The sequence below is a fragment of the Elaeis guineensis genome, chromosome 9, assembly GCF_000442705.2.
Source record: "Elaeis guineensis isolate ETL-2024a chromosome 9, EG11, whole genome shotgun sequence".
Taxonomy (NCBI): domain Eukaryota; kingdom Viridiplantae; phylum Streptophyta; class Magnoliopsida; order Arecales; family Arecaceae; genus Elaeis; species Elaeis guineensis.
Genome location: NC_026001.2, coordinates 10,370,070 through 10,394,484, shown reverse-complemented (window position 1 = coordinate 10,394,484; position 24,415 = coordinate 10,370,070). Strand labels below are relative to the sequence as shown.

At 38.7% G+C, this 24,415-nt stretch overlaps 1 protein-coding gene and 1 pseudogene across 1 annotated transcript in view; both read right to left on the bottom strand.

Moving 5' to 3' along the window:
- LOC105051697 (cullin-associated NEDD8-dissociated protein 1) overlaps positions 1-7,019 on the bottom strand; it is a 34,774-nt gene extending 27,755 nt beyond the window's left edge. The window contains exons 1-3 of the mRNA XM_010932253.4: positions 6,880-7,019; positions 5,859-5,946; positions 5,589-5,758 (exon numbers count right to left, since the gene is read on the bottom strand). Coding sequence (XP_010930555.1) covers positions 5,589-5,758; positions 5,859-5,894 — 206 coding nt within the window. The 5' untranslated portion in view covers positions 5,895-5,946; positions 6,880-7,019. The remainder of the gene's footprint in view (positions 1-5,588; positions 5,759-5,858; positions 5,947-6,879) is intronic.
- A 6,495-nt stretch (positions 7,020-13,514) lies between these two features.
- Positions 13,515-24,160, bottom strand: LOC105051892 (immune-associated nucleotide-binding protein 13-like; annotated as a pseudogene).
- Positions 24,161-24,415: the final 255 nt, after the last annotated feature.

Genomic DNA, 24,415 nt, shown 5'->3' with positions numbered 1-24,415 from the left:
AGGAAAGGTAAAAAATACTGTATTGGCAAACAAATTACAAGAATGTACTAAGAAATATGCAGCATTGATCAAACTGTGTGGCAGTGGTTCTTTTTTTCTTTCCCTGTTTTTTTTGAGTTGGGGAATTGGAGCAGGGCAAGTTGCCCTCCATGAAGATGAGGTTTCTCCAATATAGTAAACCGAGAGCCATCTAAATTGGGTCTTTGCACCATTCAGAATTTAAGAAACAGGATATTCACTAGATAAAATTTAGGAAACCAATTACATATTTCCTATTGGGTCTGCAAGTCAGGTAAACAATATATTCAATATAATGCTTTGATCTTTGGATATGAAATCCAATATCGAAGGTCTTTCTTTTTGTTTGCACGCACACGAACATAAGTGCACATGCCTGTGCACACATGGGATTCTTTTATATGTGTCTTTTGAAATTCTTTTCTGCCCTATATGGAATGTTCAATTGGGCTTTTGGGACCTATGGTGGTTGCCTTTGTTCAATAAGTCATTTCTAGTTCGAGAAAGTTGGATTTTGAAATACATTTTCTCCCTTTTTATTTTAATGATTATCCCATATTATTTGACATCATAGGATATTAAAGATTGGGCTTTTAGGTTGCTTAAAACATGTTAAGAGTGGTTAGATTAAGTTTGGTGTTTCTTATAAAAGTTGTGATATCCACAATAGTCACAATACACTTAGGAATTCTAACGAATTTGATTTTTCACACAAAGATTTTTCTTTATTGATCTTTGCTTCATTTAGTTTCTCTTTATAGTTTGATCAAGTATCAGCTCTGTATAACATAGGTAATGGTTATTTCCGAGTATTTCCTTCTTTTTTTTTTTAATTTCAGATTTTACATGGACAAAAGTTTCGGGTTTTGAGACCACAATATGATCTTTGGGACAAATGGACATCAAGCTTGTTAATTGATTGCCCCTTCACCCCCCACCAAGCCATCCTGGCTCTACCATTGTGCCATGATGCAATCAAGAGTTTTGAATGTAGATTAAGTTATTTTTCTGATGCAGTCGATGGTTAGATAGGGTTTAGTAAAGTCGATTTTCTTCAATTTTTCCCATTAATTTTTTGCTGTTTGTATCTTAAAGGTGAAAAAGAGAGTGCCAGCTGATGAGACAGACTGAAACCCCTCTCTTTCACTTTTCATAACTTCCTATGGATCCTATTATCCTCTCAAATTGTAGAAATTAGATGCCCTCATGCTCACAGGATTGATTAAGTTTGATTTCTGGAAGAAAAAATTGAAGCAAGGGACAGTGATTTTGGTGATGGTTTACTAAAATTCTGTTTCTTGTTTCGTTGCTATAATCTTCTCTCTCTCTATCTTTTAATTTAGACTTGATAGGTCGACGCACATGTATTTGAACCTCTGACAATTATGGCATCAGAAACTACAAACTTTTCAAATTTACTCATGAAAGTTAGATCCAAGGTGGATTTCAGATCTAGATCAAGTGATGACTGATCCACCCCAACCATCTCATCACCAGTGTCAATCAGTATATTCATAACCAATGATTCAAATCCCTATAGGACATCCCATGGGACATCAGAAAGGGATACCATCCTAGGTGTTGGGATAGGACTGTCCTACGATTGTCCCAATGTCTCATTTGGCATGTCCCAGTATATCCCCTCTTCAGAGTGTCAATTCTTGGTAGGATAGCTGCACGTCCCATTCTACAAAAGAAAATCGGGATAGCTCTATCCCATGGGATTTGAATCATTGCATCATATCATAGATTATTAAAATATTCATATAGATTGAGTATTGCCATCACAGTCATGATCATGGAATTTCATACCGATCCGAACTGACTGGTACACCCCAAATCGAACCGGTCAGGAGCCATCCGGTTTGGCCCCAAAATTCAGAAAAATTAACCCAAACCACACCGGACCAGTCGGTTCGGTGTGGTACAAACCTGAACCGTGCGAAACCACGCGGTTCAGGCCGGTTCAGCTTGGTTCGACCCCGAACCATGGTCAAGCCGAGCCGCACGTGGGTGGGGTGTGGGTGGGTGGGGTAGGATGTCTGGAATCTCTAGATGGATAGCATTTCGAAGGAAAAGCAGAGAAGTATTTTCTTCAATCTTTTGTTCATTTGATTTTGAGCCGAAGAAAAAAAGAAAACCATCCTAACAATCATTTGTAAAATTTATCTGCAACTTCTATCTGAATCTAAAGTTCCAATATAGCATATCTGAGATTAATATGGATAACGAGTTTTTGATTGCTCTCCATAATGTAATATATAAGATGGTGTCCGATCCAAAAACCACGTGTATGTGTCTATAAGAGGTATATTAGGTTAATTGAAGTGCCACATACCATTTAACTAAACTCAGTCTGCAATCAACAGCATATTTGTTAACTTACCAAATATATTTTCTACAAACGAAACAATTTAGAGATAGGACAGATAGCTTTGGAGTCTTATGGACCATCGCAAGTAAAAAAGGATGAATCCAGATAAATTAGATATCAATAACGATAAGACTTTATTGAAATTACATGCCTATTAATTTCATATAATCTGATACGTAATTTTACTTAATATTTTTGCAGCTGAATGATGGATTCATTTTGGACAGTCCATAGATAATTTGAAAGGTATGGCTATCCGCATTTTTTCTCAGACAATCTCCTCTAATGGTTGTGAATGCAATTGGTCAACTTTCATCCTCATACATAGCAAGTAGAGAAACTGTCTGATACAGAAGCGCCTCAACGATCTTGTATACGTTCATTATAATCTGAGGCTGAAATCAAAAAGCATTCAAAAAGAAGTGCAGCTGAAGTATACGGATCTGACGATAAATAATTATGCTGTTATTGACAAGGATCCGATAATCAGATAGCTTGTAGACCAGCAGCAGAAGTCAAACCTTGATGAGTCGGAATCCCCTCCATGACTAGTCAATTTGGTAGCTAAAGAGATTAGAGTGGATCCAAGGCAATGGGCTAGACAAATAGAAATATTTCCACATAAAGTTTCAACTGATCAGCCACAGCATAAGGGGCTACAGAAGAGTCATTCATAAAATGACTCCATGTCCGAGATGTCCTCCCAGAGACTTGAGCAAGAATTGTTGAGATGAAGCCGGTTATATCAATCAGAAAGAAGACATCCATCCTCCCAAGAACAGCAAAGTCAGTCATAAAGGAGCATATAGGGAGGTCAAGCAACTACTCAGCAAAAATATAAAGAAAAGACAGTTGCAACATCATCGAGAGTGGAGAAATTAGCTCACTCAGATTCAGAGACCAGGGACAGTGATGATAACAGTAGTCATGGATCTGATGACCGAAGAAGTGGAGGACAAGAGATTATCATTCGTAAGACGTAGCCGCAGGATGGTCATCAATTCACCGATGAGTTTATGTTTACGCATGCCATACAAGATAGGGACCACAATGCACAAGCTAGTAAAGGCTACGAGAATACGATTTCATATAGACGATGGGTTCCTAAAGATCATTCAGCACACAATGCAGTTGCAGATGATCTTGCACGTAGAGTAGAACCAATAGATGTATCAAATTCACCTCGCATTATAGATCCTATTATCCTCAGACAGCTTATGATCCATATAGATATGGATATGATGTGTCTAAAGTATCATCTTTCAGTAGCTACTATTCTATGCAGTCCAAAACATCTTACGGATCGGATTTTGCTGTCGGCATATTTGGATGGGTCCTTCCACAGCCATACCATCAATCCGAAGATACATCTCAGAGCCAGAGCTTGAGCGAGAGATCTGAGATGTCTTACAATCCAGAGAGGATGCATTATGAGATGAATATTCAGGACTACAATACTGCTTGGTTAGAGAGATGCGTTGATATTCCTCCTAAGTATGTGGATGATTTAGATATCTAGGAGCATCATAAATGCTCGACAAGATATTAGATCAATAGAGATCTTGGAGTTAGTACATTGTTCTTTATAGTTTGTACTTTAAATATATTTAATGCATTATTTTAGATTTTATTTTATTTTATTTCGGAATGATAGAACCATTATATGACAAATGAACATTAATTTGGATCTAAAATAATTCAAAATTTCAAAAAAAATTGATTAGATTCAAAAAAATGAAAAAAATTTGCATGCTGGTACAGGATCGGCATGCCAGGCCGTATGGACAATCAGTAATGGTAGCGGTACTGTACCATACCAATCAGAAAATGGTACAGATACTGGTACCAATTTCAAAAATCTTGATCATGATGTAACATATCTAGTACTGTCAAAATGGGCCAGCCCGGCCCATAAGGGCCTAAAATTTGATGGGCCGGGCCGAGCTAAGCCCATCCAAAAAATGGGACATAATATTGCTGGCCCCGCCCAGCCCCGTGGGCCAGGCCGGGCCAGCCCATGAGCTTTGGATCTCAATATTCATGCCGACTACCGAAAGGGAGAGAGATCGAGGAGGATGAGGAAAATCGTCCGATCGACGGCGTTGGTCGTCCGTCGGTCGGCGACGGTCGGAAAGGAGGAGGGGCGTCGATAGGTGGAAAGGAGAAGGGGCCCGGAGGAGGAGGGGGATCGTCCGATCGGTGGTTGGAAAGGAGGGGTATCGATCAGCAGAAAGGAGGAGGGGCCTGGAGGAGGAGGAGAATCGTCCGATCGACGGCGGCGGTCGTCCGTCGGTCGGCGGCGGTCGTCCGTCGATCGGCGGCGGTCGGAAAGGAGGAGGGGCGTCGATCGACGGAAAGGAGGGGGCGTCGATCGAGAAGGAGGGGGATCATCCAGACTCGGAGGTTGGAGGGAGGGACGTCCGTCGACAGAAGGGAGGAGGGGCCGGCGATGTGGGGCTTCGTGATCGAATTCGAAGGCCGGAGGCAACGACACCGACGACGAGGACGAGGAGGGGGCGAAAGGGTTAAGGGAGAGGAACCGACTGCTCGGCGTCCTGCTGCTCGACGGAGGCAATCGTCCTGCTGACGAGGAGGAGGCGGTCGTCCTACTGCGATGTGGGGGTAGCGGGGTGGCGGCGGCGGCCGGCGATGTGGGCAACGGTCGGGAGTCAAATTAAAACCCTTAGGTCCCAGTCTCCCAGTCCCAGAATCCAGATAGATTAAAAATTTAGAATTGGAATAAAACCTAATATTAATAGTAATAGAATTTTTTTTTTAAGATTTTTTTTTAATTTTCATGTCCCACCTGGGCTAGCCCAGTCCAATCCATATAAGCCCTTGGGCTGATGTGGGACAGGCCAAACAGGCCCAGTTGTTATTTGGGCTACTCATATGGTAGCCCAGCCCATCCCATTTACAGGGTTGGGCCGGAGCGGTCCTGTGGGCCAAGCCCATTGTGACAGCCCTAAACATACCTTGTCTTAACTGCACCCTAATCTATGTAGAGACCCGCTCCTTTAGAGTCATGGTGGAACCAAAGGAAGATATAAGGTAAAAGAATGGCAGGGCATTACAAACATATATGTCTAAACAACCAATTTATACAATCTAATTATAAGCTCTAATATTAGTGATAAAGTCAAAAACAATAGAAAAAATGTCGATGGTATCACATGGCATAAGGAACAGGGCAAACCATTTCACGGCTAAACCAGAAACATCCCCAGATGCATCTTCAAGCTGTTGAAGGACGATATTTGACAATTTCACTTCCAAATCAGCATCAGCTTTAAATCCTTCCCTGTTCAACTCGTTAAGCAAATCTGACGTTGCCATATATCTATAGTCTTTATCCTTGCCCGTCATCTGTGACATAAATCCATTGAAAGAGCCAGTATCAAGACAGAACACAGGCATACGATATATTGTAGAATATCTTTATTGCTAACTTTGACAAAATTAACACCTTTTCCAACATGTTGTTTATATTTGTATTTGCCATCTTTTGTTGTTCTTTCCAACTTCAGGATGCTGACTCGACTTCTGCAGTATGCCTGCAGCAATGGACATTACAAATAATTCCGGCAAAATTGTCCAGATGTTTCTTAGATTAAATTTTAAAGGAAAAAGGTGACAGTCCATGTGTAAAGTATAGAAAACTCCTATAGACCATCAGGAAACATCAACGGAAGTTAAGAATGAATTAGGATAGATGATCGCATGAAAGCATCACAGCAAAAATACAATTAACTTCTGCATCCAGGTCAATAAGTCATCCTAATTCTTTTCATTCACACATCACTTCTACAATACACAACAAAAGAAGCACTAGCACTGCAATCACAAAATAACATATTCAACATGGCATTAATGCTATAAATCACTTTAGTCTAATACAGTAATCATTAAAAATTGTTAACAATGCGAGCCAAATTTCTGCTTTAAAACAACTATCAAACAATTTCCATCGACCAGTTCGATCAATTAAACCAATCAAAACCATGAATTAAAGCTTACCAAAAAAAAAAAACCAGAAAAAACAATGTTTCAAAATTGATATCAAAAGCAAGTACCATAGTTTTTTAGCTCACATGTTTGTTTCTTTTTTCAACCAATGTTCAGGAATCAAAATTATAGCTAGTTTTCTGAAACAAGTCCATAAACAGTCTCTATCAGATTTAAAAGTCTCATAAGAGAAGAAGAATCCTTAAAAAAACAAAAATTGAGCAGACCTAGAATCATTTCACCAAGAAAACCAAACAAAACCCAACAGAAAAGAACGTGATATTGAAAACAAGGATTCTGAACAAAAAAAAAATCTAAACTGCATGAAATCGAGAAAAAACTCTAAAAAAGGGACTCCATGCAAGAAATCGAAGAGACACGGAAGCACATTAAAGCGAAAAGAAAAGGGAAAAAGAGCAGCCGAATCGTGCATCGATGGTGAAGAGAATCAAAACCCTAGAAGAGGAGAAGAGAAGACTTACTTCGATAGTCTCCTCTGGCCAAAGACCGACGCCCAGAACCCCAGAATAAGAAGAGAGAGAGGGCGAGATGAGCGATCGAGGGAAAGAAAGCGGAGAAGCGGGAGAGAGGAGTTCTCAGGGCAGTGGAGCCGCATAAAAATACGCCGGTCTATGCCAACTTACACAAAAGCCCTCGCCATTTGCTTTATTTACTAGAGTAGCCCTGCTGGGAACCAGTGGTGAGCGGTGGTTTGGCTTGGGATGCGGGTCTGGTGAACATGACCGTTGTGATGGGATCGGACGGCTGTTAGTGTCGACATTCGAGGACCGTTAGAGCGGTTGCAGTGGCACTACGGTGAGGCGCTGCAGTACAGGCAACGTGTACAAGGTGTTTTTGGATGGATGTTCGTGGAAGTTTGCTGCCGATTTGATGTTCATTTCCAGGGTGTAGAACGTTGCTAGTTATTACTTAAAGATTCAAGTTAGTTTTTTTCTTACATTTAACAAAATAATGATATAAGGTTAACGATGTTATTTTCTTGTTACTGTTAGAATATTATATTTAATTTTAAAAATATATTAAATATTTTATTTAATTTTTTAAAAAATAAATATCCAATCAAATACAAATCATTTTGATTTTAAATACTACATTATCATAATCAACTAAATATTTAAAATTATATTTTTAAATACCGTATATTTGGACATCAGTTCCTACAATAAATATATTCCGATAAGATAAATTTTTTTTATGAATAAACTGTTGCACCCATCAAGATTCGGTACTATACGGATGCAACAGGAAGAAAAAAAATAAAATAAAAAATATAATATAAATACATGGATCAGCCTCAAGCCTATCTCCACGGGACGTGCAAGCTTCACTACGAGAGAATAAAATAAAATCAATACAAGAGGAACTCAACACTCAACTCTTATACAAGAATTTCTGATAAAAAAAACTCCAAAACTCTCACAATAGCTCTCTAAAATCTTTGTTGAAGCCTTTCTACACCTCTAGGACGTCACCAGCTCCCCGACGTAACTGACGGCTCGTCAATCGGAGTTTTATAGACTCCAGAAACTCTAAAATACTGTTACATTAGGAAATAGAATCCCAATCAAGCCTAGAATCATCCGTAGCCATCCGATCGTGATCGACTCGCACCAAAGCCGTCCGATCATGCAAAACAGTGCCACTGATCATCTGATCAAGTCCGAATTCGTTCTCAACCGTTCGATCATGACCAGCTGCGATTTGGATTGTCGGATCGTACAAAAATCCACCTGAACCGCGCGTGGACCGTGCGAGCACTGGGCCTGGGCGCTCGCGCACGCTAGGACGGCCAGCGCCTAGGCCGCACGCATGCGTATTTGCCGAGCCCAGCAGTGCTCCACCGGTCTCTGCCGGCCCACCATCGACCGTCGCCACCTCGTGCATCGTGCCATCCTCTTTCGCGCGTATTTCCTCCATCTGGACTTCATTTGGACTATTTTTGGGCTCGTTGGACTCCATTTTTTATCCTGGATCTCACTATGGGCTCAATGTGGATCGAATCTTGAGACATATTTTCTATCAATCTCCACCTCAATTCGATATTCAGCCTCCATCTATCTCTAAGAGCCTGTGATCCGTCTCATCCCCATGCCCCGGGGCATGCCTGCTGTCTCATGGAGGGCAAATGTGGGAGTCGAGCCAGACTGCTCGATCCCATCTTCATCATGAGCTGTGTCCATTCTGATCAAAAATCTACTCGGGATATCATCCTACAGCAATAGGAATCTCACCATGCAACGTCACCTCTCGTCCTTCCGAATCTCCGGTCTAGCGCCTGATCCACCTCCACCTGGAGCTCCACCCTGCTCTGGGCTCTTGGCTTCTGAAGCTCCACCTCGCACTGGGCTTTCTGCCAAGTAGTAATGTCCTCTCATCCTCTTCTTCTCCTCTAGAATAATCCTATCGCCGTGCAACACCTTCAAGATTCCTCCACCAGCTACTGTCCTGTAACCTCTCGAATCCAATCTGCTCAGTGAGATAAGATTCCATCTGAAATCGGATATGTATCGGATCTCCCTTGATCTCCTCACTGCACCATCATGTGTCCTCCAGCTGATCGTCTCGATGCCTTTGATCGCATAACTCGATCCATCTAGCAGATAAACAGTGCCCTCACTGTTCTTCAGGGAGTCAAACTGCTACTCTCTACAACATATATGATAGGTGCATGCAGAATCTAAAATCCACTGCTAGAAAAAAATAGATACCTCGTCAGATATTTCTAGGGTATCATCTTCTGAGTCGCTACTGGCCGTCGCTGCAGTAGGCCTAATCTGATCCCTGAGTTGAGGGTAATCTCTGGTTAGATGTCCTAATTCATCACACCGATAATATCTGGTCTTGCTCAGATCTCTCATCCTGGACTTGGACCGCCCTTGTCGTGATCTCCTATCGCTCTGTCTATTACCTCCTACTCCTTCAGAAACCATCAAAGCTGAGCTACCACCACCTGAACTCGAAGCTGGGTTCTCTCTTCTGAAAATCTCGTTCTGGGGAATCACCTCAGTGACCTCGTCTATCTTGATAGTGCTCTTCCCACTAAAAGAGCAGTCACCAAGGACTCATACGAAGGGGGAAGCAACGCTAGCATGACCAGCGCTCTGGTCTTCTCCTCAACTTTCTCTCCAACGCTGAGGAGGTCGATGAGGATCTTCTGGAAGTTGCTGAGATGCTCCTACACATTATGCCCCTCAATCATCCACAGCTAGTAGAACTGCCTCCAAAGGAAAAGAGTGTTGGTGAGAGATTTCGCCATGTACAACTCCTCAAGCTTCGACTATAGCACCATCGAGGAAGTCTCGCTAAGCACATAAATTACCATCTCATTTGTTAGGTACATACGGATGGTACTCACCGTCTGCATCTGTAGCCGCCTCCAATCCTGCATCTCCATAATGGTCGGCTTCTCATCATACAAGAGAGCATCGATCAACCCTTGCTGGATGAGCACGTCTTTCACCCTCGCCTGTCAGAGGAAGAAATTGCTCTTTCCATCTTCTCCATCTTCTATCTCGATCATCATTGCTGCAACCTATGCTCTGGCACCACCTTGCTCTAATACCAATTGTTGCGCCCACCAGGATCCGATACCACACGGGTGCAGTAGGAAGAAATAAGAAATAAAATAAGAAACACAACACAAATACGTAGATCAACCTCAAGCCTACCTCCACGGGACGTGCAAGCTTCACTACGAGAGAATAAAATAAAATTAATATAAGAAGAACTCACCATTCAATCCTTATACAAGAGTCTCTCATAAAAAAGCTCCAAAACCTTCACAAAAGCTCTCTGAAATTGAAGCCTTTCCGCACCTCTAAGACGTCACAAACTCTCCGATGTAACTGATGGTTCGATAATCAGAGTTTTATAGACTCCAGAAACTCTAAAACACTGTTATATTAGGAAATAGACTTTCAATCAAACTTAGAATCATCTGTGGCCGTCCGATCGTGACCGACTCGCACTAGAGCCGTCCGATCATGACCGGCTATGATCTAAGCCATCAGATCGTGCAAAAATCCACCTTAACCACACATGGACTGCGACTTCGGTCCACACAACTCCCTCAATGCCCCGTGGTCCATGATGGACCCCACGAGCGCTGGGCCTGGGCACCCGCACGCATTGGGCCAGCCCGCACTGGGCCCACTCACTCGTTGGGCCGCGTGCGCATGTCTCCACCGGGCCCGTCGGCACTCCACCGGCATGCCGCCGCTGCCTCGTGCATCATGTCGTCTTCTTTCGCATGTATCTCCTCCATCTGTACTCCGTTTGGACTGTTTTTGAGCTCGTTGGACTCCATTTTTTATCTTGAACCTCGCCGTGGGCTCAATATGAATTGAATTTTGAGGTTTATTTTCTAACATAAACAATCTTTAAAAGTGTGACCACAACAAACTTAGCCCTTGAGGCCAAGCTTTGTGGTGCTTGAGAAGGAATTAGAGCAACTCAAAAACTGCATATCCAATTTGCTAATTATTTTAATTTAAAAAAAAAAGAAAAGGGAAAAAGCTCAGCCCAATTTGCTATTCTTATACATTGATATCAATCATCAAGGCATCCCAGTGAATCCTAAAGCTGAAGAAAGTCCCGCATGCATGAGGTGGCTTGGCTTATTATATAAGTAGCAATTAAGAGAGCTTTTTTTGATGCGGGACAATCCTAAAAAGAAAATCAATTCTAATAATCAAGCTCTCTTCTGTTCATCAACAACAAATCACGTCCGGCCAGGAGCTCATTATTCCCAGGACAGACAGTATAGTTGCTTATACTCTGCTCAGGAGGCGTGATTGATTGATACGAGACTAAAGCGAGATCAATCTAAATGATACAGACGAATGCCATTCGAGAGATCAGTAAACAATTAGTAATAGAAAATTTCATAAACAGATAGCAGAAATTAAACATGCTCACGAGTAAATGCAAAAAAAGAAATAAGAATGGAACGAGAGAAAATAAAATATTAAACCCGTGAGAAAATCCAAAAAGATGATAAGAATCCGGATCGTGGTAGTTAAGAAACTACTCTGATTAGGGCTCTTAATCTTTTAACCAAACAGATCCATCGATAAAGAACTAGGTCTTTACCAACATCGGATTAAAAAAAAATAATCAAAGATCAACTGTTAATGAACGAAGGTCCTTGACAGCATATGATCTGTAGAATAAGAAATCACTCCTTCTCTCAGCACGACAGATGAAAATTCTGGAGGAGACAGATCTTCTCTTGACGGAATAGGCTTGCGTGGGTAGATGGTGGAGTCGATCAAAGTCGCAGGAACACTGAATCTTAAGTAGAAGGAATAGGATAGAAAGTGAGCCTCACACCCTTCCCTTGTGGGGCGATTTTGGGTCTCACACCCTCTCCCTCTAGGAGCGATTGACACAAGTATTTGTGGAGTTTGTAAAATCATTCATTGTTTTCTTTCATGAAAGATACAAGGATTTATATAGGACTCTAAGGGTCCTATTTGTTTAGGAATCTCTTATTTTTACAAGAAAAAAAATCAACCCTCCACAAAAAAGTAAAGCATTATAATCTACCATAGGAAAGAAATCAGCCTTCAACAAAATAAGTAAGTAGCCAAGAACTCTTAAGGAATTCTAAAGAAGAAATGGAATTCCATGTGGGTGCTTGATGCTTAACACAACTTGGCATGAGCACGGCACATGCTGGCATGCATATTTCTTCTCTTGGCATGTGGAGAGTGGTGGCTCCAAAGGTGACGTGGACAAATCCAAGTATGGCCCTATGGACCCAAAGCCAAATGCATTAAAATTTATTGATCGAAAATAAATAACTGAAGTAGAATCACTTTAATGAGGCTTCTTCGATCCAAATCGAACTTAAATTATGTTGCCGATTTTTGATGACTCTGGTGTCTGCACCATTTTTGCTTCTGATTAGCTTATTATCTATTTGTATGAGCCATTGAGCTATAAACATTGGTATTGACAGGAGTGGTATCAAAATCCTTCCTAGAAACCTGGGTTCATATCTTACCTTCACTTGAATTTGATTTTTCCAACCTTTTCTAAGGTTAGAGATGTCTAGAAGGGATGATGGAATTTTAAATTTCATTATCTCTACTCTTAATCCAATTCCATCACATTTTCAAATTGCTGACACTTCCTTTTTTTTTTTTTTTTTTTTTGATGAAAAAATTGTTGACACTTTCCTAAATGAATAATCTGGTGAAAAAGGATTCTCTTTTTCACTGGCTCACTTTAATCCAATTTCCATGCAATTCAAACCTTGCACCACCAAGAGTCTAAAAAAACAGCAAGGGTGACAAAGATGGTGAAAGAAAGAACCTCAGAAATTTATTGACTGAATGATCGAAACATAAGAGAAATTTCAAAAGTTTCCCAGTTTCATTGGGGAAGAAACAAGATAAACAGAACAGTATCCTCTACTTCTAGCTCTCCTTTCTAGAGATCCATCTAAATGCGGAGGAACTTAGAAGAGTGATGCACAATGCACATAAAGCTCCAGCACACCCTAGCAAGCAAACATCATCCAAGCATTAAAAAACAACAGGTTACTATAATCAACTATAAGCAAGAAGTTACCTTCATGTTACAACTAAGAAGAGAGGGAGCATCTAGAGGTTGCTCTAAAAAGCAGATATACATGTTGCCTGTATCTCTATAGACACATTTAAGGAACCAAGAAAACCACTTCCATATACAAAAAATCCACAACACAAGCAAGTACAGTATTAATTCTGTGGAGGGTTATATGCCTAGGACATCTTAAAGTAACCACTGAAACAAGATAATATCCATCATATACTTATATGACAGCAGATGGAGTGAAACTATCAACAATGGACTAACACGGTAGCAGGCAAAGCATAGATGTGTCTCACAGGACATACATTGCTTTATAACCAATCAAGTATTCATGCTAAATATATATATAACTAGAACAGATAGTATGGCCCACAAACTTGAACTGTTCCGCATTAAACCTACCAAAATAAAAATTCTAAAACTTCTGCTCCATATTGAACCTACCAAAATAAAAATTCTGAGTATCACTCTATAAACAACCATGTAACAGTATTTATAATCGTCCGATAAAATGTTGTCACAGGATGGCACACTTCATGCTTTCAGCGCGCTTTCGGTATTCCTCATGCTCCTTTTGAGCTCTCTCCAGACTCTCCCTAAGCATATGAATCTCATCATGTGATCTCATTCTGGCTTCCTGTGATAAAAGCTCGGCTTCTAACCATGCAGCTTGTTCTTCAGCTAGCTGTTGCTCAAGTCTATCAGTAGTTTGTTTTAACTTCTGCTCCACCTGCAGACATAAAAATTCGATTTCAAGCCCACATTAAGATATCACCAGATAAGAGGTGAGACAACAACGCATCAAACATGAGCAGTTCAACTATATCACATGAAAGCTGCATTCCACATTCAAAACTGAATTGTGTGTAAAGTAATTGAATGCCCAAGCTGCAAATTACCCCTGACTAAGCAAAATCAATCCAAGGCGTACTCTGGCGCTGATCTACTTCAGAAAAAATTTAGGTGCTTCTTAAATTCTAAGGTCAAAAATGCCATGGACGTATAATTGACATCATGGTTTGTTTGGCAGAAATAGTGGGAACATCGAAATTGGACCGACAAAAGACAATCTTAATGCACGACAAATGCAGTTACCTTTTGATTTGGGAGAACTGGTGATTTAAAAGATGGCATAACGGCCCATCATTTGCAATTATGATAAATGGCCTGTTTCTTTTTAGAAAATAAATGATAGAATTAATCAATTAATTTGGAGAAGCAGGCACTGGGAGAACTATGAAGGTGAAAAGATGCAAGATCTATATTCAAAAGCCCAATATGGATAATCGCATCAAGCCACTCTTCACATATAACCTATGCATATACTAAAAATTATGCATATGATTGACAAGATACAAAATCTATGTCCATATGCATACATATGTGAATATATCCATACATAGATATATGCATACGAGCTCAAAATATTTTTTGAATATATTTTGAGTTATCACAAAAATCATTGTTTGAAAGAACAATGAAATCGTATAGTACTAAAACAGAATACATATTTTTGAATTAATATATCCTAAGAAAAGAAAATATCTTAGCCATTAATATAGGCAAGTTATGAAGATAAATGTTTTCCACATTTCGAAAACGTATTAAATCATTGATGTGCTCCTGAAAATGGTATACATAATTAGCTTTGTCGAACGGAAACAACCAAGTCTCCTTAACCAACTCATTTCTGCTGGGGGGGAAAAAAAACTGACACGATAATCCTTCGCCAAGTTAATCAACCATATGAGTACTTCACAAATCCTTTAACCTAAAGCCATAACTAAACCTAACCAACGTTGCCCGAACATGTAACCAAACCCATTGGTTAAAACTCAGCAGAATACCAGAACCTACCATGACTCATCTAAGGGGGTATTTGGTTGGGAAGAACAAGGGTCTGGAATCAGAATCGGAATGGATGACTCCCATTCCAATTATTTGATTGGGAGGAGTTCCATTCTGATTTCGATTGGCTCAATATATATAGAACTCAATTTCTACTCTCCTCTATGATTCAAATTTCAATTCCAATTTCGATTCCGGTCACGAACCAAACACTTCGGAAGATTTGGCCATTTCGATTCCGATTTCGATTCCAAGCTATTCCGATTCCCATCCTATTTTGATTTCGGTTACGAACCAAACACCCCCTAAAATAAAATCTAAAGTTAAACCACAGAAATCAACTCATGTGGTTCCTAAATTCCACATTTAGAAAGATTTCTGTTGAGTGTTTGAATATTATGTAACCCATAAGATAAAGGTAAAGTTTGTTTGAAACTCCCTGAGACTCCACCACTTATTAGCTTGCAAATTTCCATTAGCAAAGTATTAGTTCTTCAAGAATATAGCAAGGTATAAGTTATTCGAGAATAATGCGAGTATATGTCATCGGAAGCAATTAGTTAAAGAGAGTACCATATCTGTTATTCGTGCAAGTTGATCATCATATGATTTATAGATCTCTTCCTTCAACTAAGATATCCATTGTTCCAAATAACCCTTCAAAGCTTCAACTTCTTTCTCTCTATCATGCAACCCTAAAGCTCCCTCCTGTTAAACAAATAGTTGTGTTAAAAATCAGTAATGCAAAAGACATTACCTACAATCTTTTAATATGGTAAGAAATGCCCTTACCTTAAGTTCAACAAAAATCTGATCTGAAAATAGTTGTCCACCATTACTCATGACAACAGAATCTACAAGGAAGAGCAGCCGCTTCACCTGCGCAGCTCACTTAATCTCATTGTTGGTCTTGTTATCAAAAAGTATATTTCTGTTTTTATACAGCTGGAGAATTTTCTGAAGCAAATTGCCAATATTGGATGTTTAGAGTCATGTGATTAGATGAATTGATCTATGAATTATGCAGTCATGATTCTCAACTTTATTCATTCATCAAGTCATTTTACGAATGTAAAATACTTCAGATGGTATGCTTGTATTATTATATGTCATTATGTTTTGACTGATTTCTTATAAGTTTTACCATAAAAAAGATAAAAGTTTCCTTAAAATTATTTGAACAATTATAGTAATAGTTCATGCTAGTTTATATGGATGCTTTCGCGCTACTTCCTGATCATTCATTTCTGCACCCATCTTTGACCACATGGATCATTTTGAGTGCTGAATATAGGCAAACAAGAAGTCCTTCCTTGCTTTAATAGCAACAATTCTCAAACAGTTCCCTTTTAAAGAACAAGAATTCAGATGAGTGAATAAATTTCATCAATTTTCAAGGAAGAATAACCTAATACATAAGCATGACACAGAAGTGGTGACAGATAATGTTGTTATGCTCTCCTCAATGCGAGGAAACGTAGAACAGCTCAAAGTGTGTATGCACTTTATAGTACATGGATTTCAGAACTGTCTCAAACCAAATGGTTCGGAGCGTGCGAAATCGGACCGACGATAAATCAGGACGGTTCTAACTTGAAAAGCAGCACACGCCAGCACCGAAAGAAAAAAAGAGGAAAAGAGAGGAAGAGAGAGAGGAGGACGATGTCGGAGGCTGGCAGTGGCCTGCTGCAGCCGTCGGAGAGCCACAGAAGTCTTTGTGGTTCAATCATCATTCGATAGAATTTTTAAACGAGAGAGAAAAAGAGAGTGAGGATGCTATTTCCAGTTGCACTTTTGCCATTTCTAATTTTTCCAACCAAAACTACAGTACTAACACTATTACCCAATAAAGTCAACTCTCAGTCATTATCTATGTTGCTTTGGTCCATTATGTAACTAAAAATCTCTGAAAAATAATAAGTAATTTCAAAGCTACAGACAAAGCAACAAAAATCAATAGGCAGGCATTAGCCTCGAGAGCAAAACTGTTATGCCACAAACCAAAACCTTCGATTCTACAAACGATAACAGTGTTAAGTAAGAGTCCTCATGACCACCAAACATATATATAAAACAGCTGTTATTGTTTTGCAGTGATATTCTAGAGCAAAACTGATATGTTGCAAAACCCCAATGACCTCTTCCTGAATTAACCTCTATGTATGTTCAAAACACATAGGTGCTCTAGAACTAGTAAAAAGGGTAAATACATTGTTCAAAACCATAAAATACATATATTGAGATGTCAAATATCTTGCTAGATACATGCATCGGCCAGTTCGTTTGATGCATACATATTACTACAGCATGCCATGCCTATTAATGCAATGAAACATACATACACATTTTGATGCATATATGCAGGTAAAGATGTTAAAATATGATGTTTGTTCTTTTTAATTTCTAAGTTATGTAAGTTTTTAGTTTAGTTGTATGTTGGATTCATGTATGGGCTCATGTATAGTTAAGCTCATATTATCATAGTAGTTTATGTATTGATGTATGAATTTTTATAGGGTGTGGTAACCTCACACATAAGAAACCTTATGTACTAGAAAAAGAAAAAGATAGATATATATGAAAACAAAAAAAAAGAAAGAATCCGATATCTATATTCTCCCCTAATTTTTCATCTCATTCTCAACTTCAGTCTCCTCCCAAATTTCATCAAGTTGGTAAACAAAGCTAACAAAAATGATATCAAAGTAAGGAAGATCAATAAAATTTGAGTTTGAAGACAACAAATAGAAAAAGAGCACCATTCAAGAAGATCTCCATGAGAAGTTCAAGCAATATGCGTATGAGCATCAATCAACCTTCTATTCCTATTTTTGATGGAAAAAATTATGATTATTAGAGCATCAAGATGAAGACCCTCTTCATTTCACAAAAGATTTGAGATTTGATGGATAGTGGGTACGAAGAGCCGTCCATTCTAACCAACTAATAAAGGGGGCAAATAAAAGACTACAAAAAGAAGAATGTCAAAACCCTCTTCTTCATATAACAAGCAGTGTCTGACAAGATTGTTTCAAGAATCATTAGAGCCACCAAATCAAAAGAGGTATGGGACATCTTACAAGAGAAATTTTAAGAAAATACTAAGGTAAGAACTATCAGACTTCGAACTCTAAAAAAAGAATTAGATAATTTGAGAATGCAAAAGAATGAGAGCTTGAAGGATTACTTCTTCAAAATAATGGAGATTATTAATCAAATGAAGAGCTATGGTGAAACTATCATCGAGCAAAGAATATGTGAAAAAAATTTGACTAGTTTACATCTAAAATTTGATACTATAGCTACTATTGTTGAAGAATCTAAAGATTTTTCTACTTTAAGTATTCATGAGTTGATGGGATCTCTTGAAGCTAATGAGCAAAGATTGTTTAAGTACAAAGAATCATCATTAGAAAGTATCTTTCAATCTAAGTCCAAGATATTTGACAAAAATCCTCAAAGAGAACCGTCTAATCATGCATAAGTTAAAAGGGAGTTATCTAGAGATAGAAATCAAAGTAGAAAAAGAGGAAGAAATATGAGAAGAAGAGGAAGAGGAAGAAATAACTTTCAAGAAGTCAAAAAAATGAGAGCACTCAACCTAGGTGCAGCATATGTAAAAAATCTTCTCATATTGAAAAAGATTGTTGTTTTAAAAAAAAATCTTCTCATATTGAAAAAGATTGTTGGTTTAAAAAAAAATCTCAATGTTATAATTATAAAAAATTTGATCATTTTAAAAAAATTATAGGTACCAGACAAATAAGCAAGCACACTTCTTCGAAAAAAAGAAAGAGGCCAAAGCACATTTTATACATGTCAAATCGTAGAGGAACAAAGAAATGATGTGTGGTACTTTGATAGTGAATATAGCAACTACATCACTAGTGACAAATTCATCTTTATTGACATTGATAATTCTTCAATCTCATAAGTCAAGATAGAAAATGGTGCATTAGTCCAAGCAAAAGGTAAAGAAATAATTGCAATTGACACAAAGAAAGGGTGAAAGTTTATTTATGATGTTCTACTTGTTCCAAACTTGATACAAAATCTTCTAAGTGTTGGACAATTAATTGAGCATGAGCACTGATGTACTTTGAAGATAATGAATGCAAAATATATGACAAAAAAGAGAAATAGCAACTTATAGTAAATATCAATATGAAAAAAAATAGAAGCTTTCCTCTCATTTTGCACTATGCAAATAATGTTGCATAGAAGATGGAGGTGAATGATGAGTCATAGCTATGGCACAAAGATATGGATACTTAAACTTTCAAAGCTTGAGAAGTCTACGTCAAAAGAATATAGTGTATGGTCTACTGACAATACAAGATAAGAAAGAAGTTTGTGAAGGATGTGCACTTGAGAAATAACATCGAAAGATATTTTCAAAGGAGCATCCATGGAGAGTCAAAGCACTGTTGGAACTTGTTCACATCGACATATGTAGATCTATGAAAACTTCTTCTCATATCGGTAACATCTATTTCATTATCTTTATTGATGACTACTCAAGAATGACATGGGTGCACTTTATGAGACATAAGTTCGAAGCATTCATTATCTTTAAGAAGTTCAAAAATCTTGTAGAAAGACAAAATGAGCACTATATCAAGATGCTAAGAAGTAATAGAGGTGGTGAATACAACTCAAATAAATTTGAGAAGTTTTGTTAAGATGTTGGTTTGCAAAAATAATTGACCATTGGCTATACATCGGAACAAAATAGAGTTGTTGAAAGAAAAAACTATACTATTTTTGAGATGGCTAGATCTATGCTCAAAGACAAAGGCCTACCAAATTTTTTTTGGATAGAAGTAGTGTACATGGTGGTATACTTGATGAATAAATGTCCAACAAAAACTCTCCAAGATAAGTCACCATTTGAAGCTAGGTCCGACAGAAAGCCTTCGGTAAAGCATTTCAAAGTCTTTAGATGCGTATGCTATGCAAATATTTCAAAAGAGAGGAGGCACAAACTTGATGAAGTAAAAAATACATCTTTATTGGCTATAGTTCTAAATCAAAATGCTATAAATTTTTTAGCTTGAAGCACAATAAAGTGATCAAAAAAAAAAAATTCTTTTCAATGAGAAGGCTACTTGAGATTGAAAGAAAAAGAAAGTTGAAGAAAATATTGTTACTTTTGATGAAAAAATTCATGATGCCCAAAAATAAAGAAAATAAGGATGAAGATTCACTACAAACTTCTTCAAGTGTAAGTCTATCACTAACTTCAAGCTCAAGTTCATCTTCAAATTTCACTCCCACAATAATGAGAAGCCTAAGTGATATTTATGCCACTTGTAACTTTTGCATGATTGAGCTCAAAATTTATGAAGAAGCTATGTACGAAGAAGTATGGAATAAGGCAATGCAAGAAAAAATTAATGTGATTGAGAAGAACAAAATTTGGGAGCTAGTGAAGAAACTAAATGATAAAAAAGTCATTGACTTGAAGTTGATCTACAAGATAAAACACAATCCGGATAGGTCTATTCAAAGATACAATGCAAGATAAGTAGCAAAAGGATACTTTCAACTATCTAAGATTGATCATCAAGAAACTTTTACACCGATTGCTCGATATGATATAATTAGAACTCTCATTTCTATAACAGCACTCAAAGGTTAGAAACTACACCAACTTAATGTAAAATTGACATTCTTGAATGGGATATTGGAGGAAAAAATTTATGTAGAACAACTTCAAGGCTTCATCATCAAAGATCAAGAAAGTTAAGTATCTAAGTTAAAGAAAGTATTGTATGGATTGAAGCAAGCACCTCGAGCATAGTACTCTCAAATTAATGTCTATTTTAATGAGAGAGGTTTCTAAAGAAGTCAAAGTAAACCAACACTTTATGTGAAGAAATAAGATAATGATATATTTATTGTCTCTCTTTTTGTTGATGATTTGATCATTACCGATAACAATGAGAATATAATTTTAACTTTCAAAAGTGATATGATGAGAAGATATGAAATAAATGATATGGATTTGCTCCATTACTTTTTGAGAATTGAAATCAAGCTAATAGAAGATGATATTTTTATTTATCAAAAGAAGTATGTAGAAAGTATTCTCAAGAAGTTCAAAATGGAGAATTGCAATATTATAGCAATACTTTTGGTGGTAAATGAGAAGTTCATGAAAGAAGATGAAAATGGTGAAGCCAATGTACCACTATATAGAGATATTTTTGAAAGCTTATTGTATCTTATAACTATGAGACCGGATATAATATTTGTATCAAGTTTACTTTCTAGATTCATGCAAAAGCCAAGCAAAGTTTACTTTAGGATGGCAAAAAAAGTCTTGAGATATATCAAAGGCACCAAAGATTATAGCATCATATATGAAAGAAGTATAAATGACAATGTAAAGTTATTTGAGTTTTGTGATAGTGATTGGATCGAAAGCATTGATGATATGAAAAGCACATTGGGCTATGCTTTTTTTTTTTGGATCCGATGTCATATTTTAGGCCTCAAAGAAGCAAAATATCATGGCATTATCAGCCATGAAAGCCGAATATATCTTAACTATCTTGGCGGCACAACAAATAATTTGATTGAGAAGAATACTAGAAGATGTGGATGAGAAATAAGAAGAAGCCACTATACTACTTTATGACAACAAGTCTACCATCTTTATGATAAAAAATTCTATCTACCATAGTCGTTCCAAGCACATCAAAATCAAGTACCATTTCATTAGAGATGCGGTATAAAAAAAAAGTTGAAGTGAAGTATGTGAAGACTTAAGACCAAGTGGCGGACATCTTCACTAAAGCATTACCTAAAGAGAAATTCATTTACTTTGTTCTTTTTAATTTTTAAGTTGTGTGAATTTTTGGTCTAGTTGTATGTTGGGTTCATGTATGGGCTCATGTATGGTTGGGCCCATATTATTATAGTAGTTTATGTATTGATGTATGAACTTTTATAGGATATAGTAGCCTCACACGTAAGAAGCCTTATGTACTAGAAGAAGAAAAGGTAGACATATATGAAAACAAAAAAAAGAAGGAAAGAACCCTAGATCTATATTCTCCCTCAAATTTTTATTTTATTCTCAACTTCAATTTCTTTTCAAATTTCATCAAGTTGGTAAACAAAGCCAACAAAAAATACCACCTTGACACCGAACTACCAAGTAATCATATAAACTATAAAGCACTTCTATTGATATATACAGCAACCATAAAAAAGCACAGTTGTAGACCATTATCTCTCAAAAAACCATTCATGACCTCAACAAAAAGATGCTTTGGAAAAGAAAAAAAAATAAAACAAAAGAATACATGTTGTTGCAACTGAAATCCATCCTAGGTCGGAGGTGCTGGAGCGAGATGATGTCCGGTGGGTTAACGGGTACTGGAGTTAGCTCCGACAGAGATCTTTCAATGCTCAAGTCAGATTTTTTACAGCAGGTGAAAAAGAGCGAGAGTTTACAAGTGAGATAGAAGGCGTACTTAGAGGGTCCTCGTTTACCTCTTTATATAGATGAGGTGGAAACCTTGAAGAGAGAGAGAAAAGATCGTAAAGATCTTTTTATCCCTCAATATAATTCTGAGCAGCACACCTAGTCCTTTAGGTTGGTAAGTATTGTCACCTCATAGTACGTGGGAGCCATCCCCATTTATGTAGTGAGTTGACAATTGAAAGTTTTGCGGATAGTGTGATTTTATATATGGCTCTCTTTCTTATTAAGTAGAATGATATGACAGGACCATGGAGGGGCTTCTTACAGTCATTATGACGAGCTGCTATCTTTAATGGACTGATGTAACAATCGTTTGGGGGTTTCGAATCGAGATCATTAGATGTGTCGATCAAACCAAGCATCAGAAGGAAAGGCCCCCATAAGATTTGTGTTTTCGGTATGTTCATTGGGTCGACAGCTATTGGATCTATAAAAAAATCCTCCATCGAAGTTGACTCCGATGGAGATCCTTCGATGCTCAATCAGATTTTTTGCAGCAGGTAGAAAAGAGTGAGAGTTTATAGGAGCGATAAAAGGTGTACTTGGAGGGTCCCCATTTACCTCTTTATATAGGTAAGGTGGGAACCTTGGAAAGAGAGAGAAGATTGTAAAAGACCTTTTTACCCCTTAATATAATTATGAGCAGCACGTCTGGTCCTTTAGGTTGGTGAGTATTGTCACCTCACAATATGTAGGGGTCATCTCCATTTATGTAGTGAGTTGATAATTGGAAGCTTTGAGAGTGATATGACTTTATACCTGGCTCTCCTTATTATTAAGTGGATGACATGACAGGACCATGGAGGTGCCTCTTACAGTCATTATGACAAGCCGCTACCTTTAATGGACTGATGTGATAGTTGTTTGGAGGTTTCGAACCGAGATCATCGGATATGCTTATAGAACCAAGCATCAGGAGGAAAGGGCCCCCATAAGATTTGTGTCTTCGATACGATCGATGTATCATCTAGATCTGTCAAAATGGGCTAGCCCGACCTTAGCCCACATAGGCTATGAGTATGGGGGCCAGGTCGGGCTCGGCCCACTTGTTAAAATGGGCTAGAAAAACCCAGCCCGACCCTAGCCCACATGAGCTATGGGTTAGGGCCGGGCCAGCCCACTTATTTTTTTTTTCCTTGTTTCTCGGTTTCTCCCTTCCCTTCCTCCCAAGTCCCACCCCCCAACCCCAGCTGATTCTCTGCCCCACCTTTCTCTACCAGTGGCCGACCTGCACCCACCCCCCTTCGGCACACCACTTATGGGGCGGAGGCGGCAGTGCCGGAGAGGGAGGCACTGATGGGGGGAATATGTTTCAACCCTTGACTTCTCTACTCAACAACCAGATCCCTCTCCATTCTAGCAATCAAGCCCTTGACCTCGCTCATCCTACGGTTGCCGGTGGCATGAATCCACCACCTCCGGTAGTGGCTATGTCGTTCCTCACAGGGTCTTCTATCTCTTTGCTCGCCATCTCTGCCACCCTCCTCGTCGGTGCTGGATGCTTCACCTTGGGTTACCTCCTTGCCTCCACCTCGCCGTCCTCTCTTGGCGGCGACCACAACAAGAGGAGGAAGATGGCCGGACTCTGCTTCCTCTCTTGGGCCCAAACCATTGTCTCTAAGGCTAGTGCGTCCATCGTGACAGCCGCAGTCAAGACAAGGGACATGGAGAGAACTAGGCAGAAGAAGCCCACCCTCCTTGAGATTGAGAACCTCGCCGATATTCTCAAAGACTTCAAAATGGTGATCTATCCTTCCAAAGTCCTCGAATAATTTGAAGCTTTTTTGAAATTTCTTTATCGCGCCGGCAGGGGGAGGCATGGAGGAGGTGGGACTGCCGGGGAGGAAGGGGAGGGCGTAGAGGAGGCCGAGTGCGACGTGTCGCTGCTACTGTATTGCGGTCAAAGTAGAAGGAGGGGGAGACTGGAGGAGAGAAGAAAAATCCAAAAAAAAAAAATCAAATGGACCGATCCGCGGGCTGACCCAGCCCTAACCCGATTCAGCCTATGGGCTACAGGGGCTGGGCCAGAAAGCCCACTTGCAAAAATGGATCAGAATTTTTAGCTCGACCCGACC